This window comes from Mus caroli, chromosome 4 (genome assembly GCF_900094665.2).
Source record: "Mus caroli chromosome 4, CAROLI_EIJ_v1.1, whole genome shotgun sequence".
Lineage (NCBI taxonomy): Eukaryota > Metazoa > Chordata > Mammalia > Rodentia > Muridae > Mus > Mus caroli.
The window spans coordinates 124,585,088-124,596,716 of NC_034573.1; the positions used below are offsets into that span (position 1 = coordinate 124,585,088).

The 11,629-nt window shown below is 45.8% G+C and overlaps 2 protein-coding genes across 3 annotated transcripts in view; both read left to right on the forward strand.

Annotated features, from left to right (window-relative positions):
* Window positions 1-2,606, forward strand: part of Rsrp1 (arginine and serine rich protein 1) — a 4,314-nt gene extending 1,708 nt beyond the window's left edge. The window contains exons 3-5 of one of the 2 annotated variants that reach the window (XR_003836482.1): window positions 193-332; window positions 673-1,739; window positions 1,854-1,868. Coding sequence is in view for 1 of the 2 variants with exons in the window: in XM_021161133.2 (XP_021016792.1) it covers window positions 193-332; window positions 1,656-1,739; window positions 1,854-1,970 (341 nt within the window). In the remaining variant the exon portion in view is untranslated. Of the gene's footprint in view, window positions 1-192; window positions 333-672; window positions 1,740-1,853 lie in introns of both variants that reach the window. The other variant, XM_021161133.2, reaches the window with a different exon arrangement.
* Window positions 2,607-5,967: 3,361 nt separating this feature from the next.
* Syf2 (SYF2 pre-mRNA splicing factor) overlaps window positions 5,968-11,629 on the forward strand; it is a 7,959-nt gene continuing 2,297 nt past the window's right edge. The window contains exons 1-6 of the mRNA XM_021160501.2: window positions 5,968-6,069; window positions 6,231-6,335; window positions 9,459-9,584; window positions 9,973-10,090; window positions 10,438-10,528; window positions 11,041-11,139. Of these exons, the coding sequence (XP_021016160.1) occupies window positions 6,046-6,069; window positions 6,231-6,335; window positions 9,459-9,584; window positions 9,973-10,090; window positions 10,438-10,528; window positions 11,041-11,139 (563 nt within the window). The 5' untranslated portion in view covers window positions 5,968-6,045. The remainder of the gene's footprint in view (window positions 6,070-6,230; window positions 6,336-9,458; window positions 9,585-9,972; window positions 10,091-10,437; window positions 10,529-11,040; window positions 11,140-11,629) is intronic.

Sequence of the window (11,629 nt, forward strand, 5' to 3'; positions counted from 1 at the left end):
AAAAAAAAAAAAGCAAAATAGGGCTGTTTGTCAGAATAAAACTAACTTGTTGAGGTAATTAAGGAAAGTTTTTTTTTTTTTCCCTCACTATAAAGGGATTTCCTTCTTTAGAATTGCTTTACATATAAAGAGAAAAACATTGTTTTAGAAGAGGTACTTAGTAGAGGATAATGAATATCTTAATGCCCTTAGATCGAATGGAGCTACTAGAAATAGCAAAAGCCAACGCAGCAAAAGCTCTGGGAACAGCCAACTTCGACTTGCCAGCAAGTCTCCGAGCCAAGGAGGCAAGCCAGGGAACAGCTGTTTCCAGCAGTGGGCCAAAGGTGGAGGTAAGCCCCTTCAGGAAGCTGCTGCCAGCATTTATTACCCTTTGCCAATGCACACAACCCTCCTGGGGTTCTTTATATCGTTTGTCCAGAACAAAACCTTAATCTGACAAGTATCAGCCTGTCTCACAGGAAACTGTGGAGACGATGGACTACTTTCGTGTCGGCACTTGGACACTTGGTTTGCTCTTTACAGTAAAAACAGTACATCGTTGATAATACTTTCTCTCCCTCTAGTCTCTAGAGACTGGAGTGTTGTCAGTAGTTTTCATGTACACCATTATGTTCCCAAGTCTGTGCTCAGCATACAGTATAGTTTATCTGCTTTATTTCTGTCTTATAGAAATCATGAATGTGGTCTCCAGACAGTGATGAAGAAAATCTGTTGGTAATTGATGATGGGTTCAAGTGTCAGAGTTTGTTTACAGACTAAAGCTTAGCTATTGTTGAAGGGAGTTTGTGTGCATGCTAGAGTTTTGGGCTAGGGACTGTTTGTGCAAGGCAGTGACAGCTCAGCAGACTAGAGGCACTGTCATGGTGGGCATCTGTGATCTAGACGTCCTTCACATGATATATGCAATATATTCCAGATGTTTTGAGAGATTACAGAAGAAGAGGCCTGCTTCACTTGCAGATAAGTTTATTACAATTCTCCAGAACTACAGAGGGTGTGCATTGGCACACTGCAGTATATATTAAGTTCATTTCTTTATGTGAAACCTGGATCTTAAGGTTAATAATAATTTGGGCTGGGGTGTAACTCAGTTGTAGAGAACTTTGTCAGGGTGCATAGTACCTGGGGTTAACTCCCAGCACTGTGTAGACTGGGTTTAGTGCCCCACTCCTGTGGTCCCAGCACTTGGGAGGCTGTCCGTGGACAGCTAAGGGATAGATACAAGAGACTTGGTCTCAGAAAACTGCTTTATAGAAACATAAGGTAAAAAATAACAGTATAATGAAGGTGATTTGTCCATTGCTGAGATCTCAGGGGCTGCCTGGTCTTTGCTCAGGCAGGTACCTAAGAGGGGCTCCTTGATGAGTGGATTACAAAAGCCTCAGTTTTTTAGACAAAGCATTTTTTATTGTACTTAATCAAAATGAGGTGTAACTACAACAGGAATCTGGTATTCGTGGGGAGCTACGCCTCCCAAGTCATTCTGGCTAAGTGGAAAACAGGCTTTTGTCGTTGATTAGCTCCTTAACTGTGACAAGAGATGGAATTTGGTTTGTGTATCTACAGCTACATTTGTGTATGTTGGGCTTTCTTTTTTTTTAATACAATATTTTAAAAATTAAGGCTATGTTTAAAATTCTCTTCCTCTTTAGCATTCAGAAAAGCAGACTGAAGATACAACTAAAAATACCAGTGAAAAGTCTTCTTCACAAAGAAACATAGCCTTCAGCTCCAATGTAAGTGAACCCAAATATCATTCTTGAAAATTGGGTGTCGGGTATTTTATTATGTAGGCTTTGTGTGTGTGTGTTGATAACCTCTGAAGTTGATTTCAACTTACTGTCTTACAGAATTCCGTAGCAAAGCCACTACAGAAAACAACTAAAGCTGCTGTTGAAGAGAAGTCTTCAGGATCACCAAAAATAGATAAGAAAAAAAGTCCTTACGGACTGTGGATACCTGTCTAAAGGAAAACTAAGGGCTGGGATTGCCAAAACTGCACTTTACTGAGGGGTTTGTGTCCAGCATTAGCTCGTCTGCCTGAGTGATCACAGCAGTAAATGTGATTAAAATCCATTACAGAAAGAGACTTAATGGTGACGTTCATGGTTGAGGTTTCTCTTGAAGATAGGAGGACACAGATGACCCAGAGAATTGCATACCGGTGGGAATCTTGTATATATATGTAAGTATTGTATAGAATCGCTTATATACAAAGGTGAATTTTTTAAAGACACAGTTGTATACTGAATTTTGTATATTTGTTAATAAACTTTTTATTATTTGTCTTGATTTTATGGATATTGGATGTGTCTGTCTACATCTGAAGAAGAAACCATAAACTTTCCTGAAAACACAACACATGGTTTATGAATTCATACTTTGACATTTGTGTGTTGCATTAGGGAGGCTGGACATTTGGTTTCTTTTTTTCTTTCTTTAAATGTGTATCCCCTCAGGGCTGGTTTTGGAATAAGCCGTAAGACTCCTTAATCATCTGTAACTCCAATTCTAGGGGACCCAACATTCTGTTCCATGGCATGTGTGACTCACATGTGGGCAAACTTGATACACATAAATAAAAGAGTGACCTTAAAAAGACAGCATTAGTTGTGAATGGTACTTTATGCTTTTGATTTTAACACTTGAAACAGGTAAGAAACAAGTAACGAGTAGACCCCTGAGGTTAAAGGGCAGCCTGATCTACATAGCAGGCTCTAGGTCAGTGAGACTGTTAAACCCAAATCCCTCCTGTTGACAGTATCAAAAGACTCTTTATGTTTTAGAATTTAATGGCTTCAACTTGGTTACACTTTGAAAGTTCCCATGATCTTGTTTGGGAATTTGCCAATAAGCGATCCTTTAAAAAGAATATGAATTAGTAACCAACCAGATTAAGGAGAAGTTAGAATCAAGCTTGTCAGGATTGGCAGTGCTAGCATTGCCGTGAGGGTCACCCAAGAGAGCTGAAAACCCTGGCCTTAGTTTAGGGAGCTTCCACCCCAGGCGTGATTAGGTCCTGACCACCGGATGAGAACTCAATCTCTACCTCCCTCTTAGGGTTACAACCTACTAGATTAAGGTGGGTGCCTCAGGCAGGAGGATTTCACCCTGTAAGCTGAGCTTTGTCCAGTGTTTACTGTGAATAACAATATCCCCTACTGGGTAGAAAGTTTCCTGAGCTTTGCCAGGAGATGGGGATGAAAAAGTACTAAGTATCAGCCCTCAAATACGTTAAACTGACAGTAAAGCCAGCCTGTGTACTTGGTTTTCCAACAAATCAGCCAATGTCTAAACGTTAAATCCCCTGTCATTACAATTTGTAGTGTGACTAGCAGCTGCCTCCCAAGTACAAATAGTAGGCTGGGCATGTAGCTCAATTGGTAGAATAGTCCCTGAGTTTCTTTGAACCCAGCATCAGTAACTTATCCCTTCTGGAGGCAGCCCAGGGGCCACATACACAAAGGCAAATTTGCTTTTCTTTTTCTTTTTTTGGATTTTACTGTGCTTTGAGTAAGGATATACATAGCCATGGCTGTCCTGGAACTCAATGTAGATCAGGCTGGTCTTGAACTGGCCTTGAGATCCTCCTGCCTCTGCTGTCCTTGTGCTGTTAGTAAAGTTATGAGCCACTGTGTCTGGTTAAGACCACCCTTTCAAGAAGTATAGGAGGCAAGAATGCCCCTATCTATCATTAGCATGCAATTGGACAGAGCATCCTTTGAAAACAAAGATTGACCCTACGGAAAACTTAAAAATCCAATCGTCTAGATGTGTATTCCTGGTCACATCCCTTTCTTTGGCTGTTCTTTTTGTTTGTTTTTGTTTTTCAAGACAGGGTTTCTCTGTATAGCCCTGGCTGTTCTGGAACCCACTCTGTAGACCAGGCTGGCCTCGAACTCAAATCTGCCTGCCTCTGCCTCCCAAGTGCAGGGGTTAAAGGTGTGCGCTGCCACGCCTGGCGAGATTTTTTTTTTTGGTTTTTCGAGACAGGGTTTCTCTGTGTAGCCCTGGCTGTCCTGGCACTCACTTTGTAGACCAGGCNTTTTTTTTGGTTTTTCGAGACAGGGTTTCTCTGTGTAGCCCTGGCTGTCCTGGCACTCACTTTGTAGACCAGGCTGGCCTCGAACTCAAAAATCCGCCTGCCTCTGCCTCCCGAGTGCTGGGATTAAACGCGTGCGCCACCACGCCCGGCTGAGATTTTGTTTTTTAAAGGAGGAATGAGGAGCTGGAGATGTAGCCTAGTTGGTAAATTATCCAGCAAGGTATAGAACATATGTGGTGGTGCAGGTCTGTTATCCCAGAACTCTGGAGGTAGCAGTCCGGATCAGAAAATGAAGATTAGCTGAGGCTAAGGAGGGCACAGGTATTTCATCCCACCAGAGGCAGTAGGATCTCTGAATTAAAGACCAGGATGGTCTTCAGTGAGTTCCAGGACAGACAGACAGTATAGGGAGACTCAAGAAACAAAGATATACTAAAAGTGATTCAGAGGGTGACAGTGACAGCAACTGAAGGTGGTGACAGATTTGTCAAGGCATATTGAGTATATGCTAGTTTACATATAAAATTACAATTATAGAAATGAAACATCTCTGACATGAGAAGATAATCACAGGATGGAGATGGCTCAGTGGTTGAGTGTGGGCTGCTCTTGTAAGAGGCACCGAGTTTGGTTCCTGGCACACATTTTATCAACTGCCTGAAACTAGTCCCAGTAGATTCAAAGCCTGGCCGCTACACTGAAATGCACAGACTGGAGAGATGGCTCAGTAGGTAAGAGCACTGGCTGTTGTGGAAAGATGTTTCCATCCCAGAACCCACATGGTGGCTCAGGACCACCATAACTCTAGTCTGACCTCTGTCGGCACCAGGCGTGCAGGTGGTGCATATGTGGATGCAGGCTAAACCCCCATACATAAGAAGAGAAATAGGCCGGCTGTAACTTCCTCATTTAGAGGTATGTATTGTCTTCCTAGTAACACCATTTGATTTGTGGGGATTTTGTGTGCTAGTTAGACTCAACTCACCTGCCTCACTTCTTCCAGCCAAGTAACTCATTCCTTTTAATCCAGAGACAGGATTTATTTATATTTTTTTCTTTTTTTGGTTTTTTGAGACAGGGTTTCTCTGTGTAGCCCTGGCTGTCCTGGAACTCACTTTGTAAACCAGGCTGGCCTCGAACTCAGAAATCCGCCTGCCTCTGCCTCCCAAGTGCTGGGATTAAAGGTGTGTGCCACCACTGTCAGGCACAAGCCACGTTTTATTAAGCTTAAGAAGTAGCTTCCTACAGGGGAGGGGGACTCAAAAGAGAATTGCCCACAGTTTACATTTTTTCTTGCCAGTGCTTAAGCTTTTAGATATCCCATGAAATAAATAGTGATGTATTATAGCACTGGCTAGCCTAGAAGTCACTGTGTAGCCTTGGCAAGCCTCATACTTGATATTCTCCTGCCTCCACCTGCTGGGACGCTAGGAGTGTGCCACCATGTGCCACCACAGCTGATGTGTACCCAGCTATTTTTACACGTGGGACGGCTTTTTCATTTCTAAATTTAATTAGTTGTCGATTTTGAAAGGTACACGTTTCATATATCCCTGTCTTATTCCCGAATTATCTTAGTGACCTTAGTAGTTAACTATGGTGCTGGAATGTGAGAGTGAACAATATGGGACCGGCCCTGCTCTTCTACAGTTAGTAACATCAGCAAATTGTCTACTCTATGGAAGGGACTTAATGGGGATGAAACTCAAGATGGTGACAGGATACGCAGTCCCCAACCAGGCGTCCCATTGTATGTGACAGATTCCGAGCACTTCCTCATCCTTGTCGCCCCTCCCGGTCCCCGCCCCGCCTCGCCCCGCCCCGCCCCGGATGTTTGCGCCTGCGCATAGCCATACCACGCGTCAGTCCCTCCCACTAAAAGGAGCGTGAGAGGCCGGAAGAAACTGAAGCCACTCCGGAAGGCTTGAGTCTGGGCCACGGGCCAGAGGCCGCCGGAAGTGCTCAGCGTTGTTGACGGAAGTAGAGAGAAGGCTGTAATGGCGGCTGTGACTGAAGTTGTGGTGAGTATCACCGGCTTCGCGCAGGTGTCAGTCCGGGAGACGCCGGGGCTGGGGACATGGGTGGGATCCTGGTGCGGCTCCCGGGGAGACCGGGGTGCCGGGCCCAGGCCTGGGCCGTGGCCCCTGGCAGACGCTGAGCCTGAAGCGGGCTATGATCGCAGGTCCCGGCGGATGGCGCGGAAGCCAGGCCCTTGGCGGCCGAGGAGCTGGCGGCGCAGAAGCGGGAGCAGAGACTGCGCAAGTTCCGTGAGCTGCATCTGAAGCGGGTGAGTGGCGGGGCTGCGGGCCAGGCTGGCAGCGGGGCTGGAGGAGGAGGAGGAAGGCGCACCACGCACCAGATCTCCGGACCGGACGTCCCCCGGACCAGATCTCCGCCCGCCGGTGGGTCTGGACTGGGGTTGAGACCGCTTTGACACACGTCAAAAGCCCCACCCGCCTGCTCCACCCGGCCACACCCACATTACCGGGTGTACCTTAGGGTTTCCCTCGTGTTCCATGATTCTTCGTTTTTCATCTAGGGAAATACTTGGTTAGAAATAGGAAGGAACTTCTCAGACCTTTCTCACCTTAAAAACAGCGAGCACACACATTCCCTTTTCTCCGAGTTCAGACTCAAAAAAGTATAACTTATTTCCCATCTCTTGTCTACTCAAATCCTAAGCATGGCTGGCGAGGCACTCTGAACATTAGCATTCTTTCTCGGAAGCCAGCTCTCTCACTTCTCTTATGTGACTGCTTGGTCATCTGACCCTTTTGGTGAACCTGCTTGTTTTCTTGGACTATAATTCAAAAGGCATGCTATATCTTCTTACTGTCTCCCTTCTAGCACCTGCCAAGATTTGCAGCCTACTTGACTTGTTTTTTGTCTTGAATTCTTTTTTTTTTTTTAAAGATTTATTTATTTATTTTATGTATGTGAGTACACTGTAGCTGTACAGATGGTTGTGAGCCTTTATGTGGTATTTGGGGATTGAATTTAGGACCTCTGCTTGCTCCGGTCACCCCTGCTCTCTCCGGCCCAAAGATTTATTTATTACAAAAAGTACACTGTAGCTGTCTTCAGACACACTAGAAGACAGCGTGATATCCCATTACAGGTGGTTGTGAGCCACCATGTGGTTGCTGGGATTTGAACTTGGGGCCTTTGGAAGAGCAGTCAGTGCTCTTACCTGCTGAGCCATCTCTCCAGCTCCTGTCTTTGTATTTTGTTTTTGTTTTTGTTTTTTTGTTTTTTTTTTTTTTTGAGACAGGATTTCTCTGTATAGCCCTGGCTGTCCTGGAACTCACTCTGTAGACCAGGCTGGCCTCGAACTCAGAAGTCTGCCTGCCTCTGCCTACCAAGTGCTGGGATTAAAGTGCCCAGCCCAGCCCCTGTCTTGAACTGTTAATAAAGTGTTTCTTGGGCTGTTAAGATGACTCAGTGTTAGAGGCCCTTTTACAAGCCTGGCCACCTGAGTTTGACCCCTGAAACTCAGGGAGAAGTGGAAGGCGGGAGAGAACTGACTTCCATCTTCACAGGGTTGTCCATAGAGCTCCATACAAGGCTGAGGCATGTGTGCACACACACAGAAATAAGAAATGTATTTGTGGTTTTGTATGTATGTGTGCTCAAGTGTCATGCATGGAGTGTATGTAGATGACAGGACAACAGGAGTAAGTCGGGTTTTCTCTTTCCATAATGTGGCCTTTCCAGGGATTGATGTCATCTGGCTATGTGGCAGTCACCCTTATCCATTGAGCCATCTTGCTGACTCAAAAGAACTATTTTTTTTCCCCTTTTCTAAAACATGGCCTTTGAGCCTCCAAGAATATAAAACAAAACAAACAAATGAGATGGTGCATCTCTGAACATTTATAATGTAAACAGTGGTTCTCAGCCTTCTTTATATGCTCTGGTGATACACAACCATACATTTATTTTGTTGCTGCTTCATAACTGTAGTTTTGCTGCTGTAAATATCTGGTATGTAGGGTATCGTATATGTGACCCTTGTCATGACCCGCAGGTTGAGCACCACTGTTGTGCGTGCTGGGGATCATGGACCAAGCACCTGCTGCAGAAATCCTAAAGGCCACAGTCCGGACACCTAGAACTGACATAAATAAATGCTGGGTGGGTGTGGTGGGCTGCCTTTATCCCAGCACTGTGGAGGCAGAGACAGGATCTCTGGAGCAAGCAGAGTAATGAGGCAGACTAGCAAACACTGAGTTCTGAGTTCAAGTGGCCATCCTGCCTCAATATATAAGGTAGAGATCATGAGGATACGCCCAACTTCAGTCCTTAGCCTTCACATGCATGCACACCTGCACGCGTGTGTCCATACACATGTGAATATACACAGCACACACACATAGTCCAACATTCACAGCCAGTCTTCACATGCTAAGCAAAAACTCCAATTGCACAAATATTTCTGTTCAGAAAGTTAATAGTAAATCATTGTGCTTAAATGTTGATTTACAGAGGGGCTGTCCACAGCCCATGCGCCTGGAGCTGGGAGCTTGCCTTCCTGGATCAGATGTCACCAGTGTGTGGCCTACGTGATATCTAACTTACATTTTCCTTAGACTAATGGACTCTGGTGGCTTGCAGTCGCCATTTCTGTGCTGGGACAGTTTATAGAATCCTTGACTACAGAGGGAGACTGATGCTGAGGCGAGCCTAGAGTACGTTAAAACCCAGACAAAGGAAATGCTGGTGTTACACAGTGCTGAGATTGTCTGAATGCGAGCTCTGGGCGTTCCTTCCTTTCCCTTCTCATGGAAGAACCTGGAGTACCGACTATGAATGATTTAGAGATAAAGAGGCACGGAAAGCCTCCAGTCCAAACTGAGGCTTTTAAGAAACAAAACAACAAAAACAAACCGGGTTAGAAGGAGCCCATCCCTCAGGCCCAAGATGCTCAGTGGATGCTCTTGCTGTGAGGAGACTAAGGACCTAAGTTTGATCCCCACAACCCGCATGGTGGTAGGAGATAACTGCTGCCTGGGAGCTGACCTCTGACCTGCACACAGACTACCCGCCATGTGTGTGTCCACACAGAAAAGACAAGTACAGTTATAAAGAGGTTTTAAATAAAGTTTAAAAAGTCTGTGATTGCTACTGTACTATGGCGGGGTACAGTAAGGCTTTCTCAGCCTTTATTCTGAACCCCTTATGCAAGGGACCACACATGTGAACAGGCAGAGGTGACAGCCCTAGGGCTCTGGAACAACAGAGCTCTGAGCACAGCAATCTCATTCTCTCTGTTAAACCTCCTCAGTCTGTTCCTGAGCTTAGTCATTTGCTGGGTTTTTATTGCGTGCAGCATAAGTGGGGTCCCTTAGTCACTGCAGATGAGACAGGGTGTGTGTGGGTCCCTCTCCTGGTTTACCTCTTTCGGTTTTAGAATGAAGCTCGGAAGCTGAATCACCAGGAAGTTGTGGAAGAAGACAAAAGACTGAAGTTGCCTGCAAACTGGGAAGCCAAGAAAGCGCGTCTGGAGTGGGAGCTCCAGGAAGAGGAGAAGAAAAAGGTTCAATTACATTGTGTTTCGTATGTGTGTGGGCCCGAGAGTTAGAGGAGTCGCTCCTCCACCCCCGTGCTCCTCCTGAGACGGCTCAGGTGCTCGAGCTTGGCAGCGAACACCTGTATCTCCTGAGCCACCTCGATGGCCTGTTACTTGATATTTTGATAGTTTTTTTTTTTTTCCTGTTGCTTGATATTTTGATAGTTTTTTTTTTTTTTCACTTAAAATAGGTCAAATTGTTAGCCATGGTGTGTCACACATATAGTTCCAGCACTTGGGAAGCTGAGGCTAGAGGATTGCTTTGAGTTTGAGGTCAGCCTGTGCTCAAAAAAAACCAAAAAATGCAGGGTGGCACTGTGGGTAGCACAGTGGATAGCGCTGGCTGTCTTTGCAGGAGTGTGCAGCTCGAGGGGAAGACTACGAGAAGGTGAAGTTGCTGGAGATCAGCGCAGAGGACGCTGAGAGGTGGGAGAGGAGGAAGAAGAAGAAGAACCCTGACTTGGGGTTTTCAGGTACAGCTGGCCTGGGCTGGCCTGGGCTTGAATGCGTGGGCTCTTGCACCAAGACTTCTGCTTAGGAGAACACATTCCCGCTGAGCTTCGTTCGTGCAGAATTCTAGGAGGCCAAGGAAAGCCCTGTTGGCTGCTTTGGTCCTTCGTGTACAGTTAGCCTTTGTTGTGGTAGCCATTGTGTTCTTTAGGCGTCTATATACCCCAGGCAGTCTGCAAACTCAGGGTCCTGCCTCAGCCTCCTGAGTGTTACAGGAGTGTGCGGCCTCATCGGCCTGTTGGGTAGAGGCTGTGCTTAGGATAGTGCCCTGTGCATGTAGGACAGTGGTAATGGTTTTCATTTTATTTAGATTATGCTGCTGCCCAATTACGCCAGTATCACCGGCTGACCAAGCAGATCAAACCTGACATGGAAAGCTATGAGCGACAGAGAGAGAAGCAGTAAGTCCTGGGCAGAGTGCAAGGCCGATCTGGGAGGGGGGTGGAAGCAGATTGTTAAAGGCACCTGCTTCCAAACTAGTTAAAGGAGTCATTTACTTATTTGAGACATTTCTACTCTGTGGCTTGGGCTGTCCTTAAACTCACAGCAATCTTCCTGCCTCATTGTCCTGAGTGCTGGGATTATATATGTTTGCCAACTTGCCTGACCAAACTCAATTTATTGATGAAGCGAGTCTTATCAGTGGCCGTCTCTTGGTAAAATTATTTACTGTTCTCATCATTGAACTGGCTTTAGACCCTGACTTTCCTTGGAGAGAGTCCCGCCTGAGGCTGGCTTATAGGCTGTTCACCCAGCCTGGCTCATCCTTTGGGAGCCTGCATTTTCTTTTCTTCTTTTTCCTTTCCTGTGTAATAAATATAGTTCTGTGCTGTCTCTCATTACCAGTGGTAGTGTAGTTTGAAATTGCACTGGAGTACTCCTGTCTGACTGGAAATTCTTGCTGTCTTCTCAGTGGAGAAGATTTTTTCCCAACATCCAACAGTCTTCTCCATGGGACGCACGTGCCTTCCTCAGAGGAAATTGACAGAATGGTTCTAGACCTGGAAAAGCAGTAAGTACTCAGCCGAGAGCGGGGCACCCCGTACTCTGCGAGGGAGTGGATGGGAGGTAGATCTGAGGCCGATGCTCTCCCAGGAGCGTCTTGAAGGGCACAGCAGTGATCCCAGCTCACTTGTGACCCCAGAGTCTGGTGGTTCTGAGGTAGGACAGCGCAGGCGGGTTGAGCCATAGTGTTTAGAGTGAAATGAGAATATGGATGGAATCACAGTGCTTTGGGGTCCAACTGTTTGTTTGTTTGTTTCTTTCTTTCTTTCTTTCTTTCTTTCTTTCTTTCTTTCTTTCTTTCATTGATTCTTTCTTTCTTTCTTTTTGGTTTTTCGAGACAGGGTTTCTTTGTGTAGCCCTGGCTATTCTGGAACTCACTTTGTAGACCAGGCTGGCCTTGAACTCAGAAATCCGCTTGCCTCTGCCTCCCAAGTGCTGGGATTAACCACTGCCCGCCCGGCTTGGGGTCAAACTGTTTTTTTTTTTTTTTTTTTTTT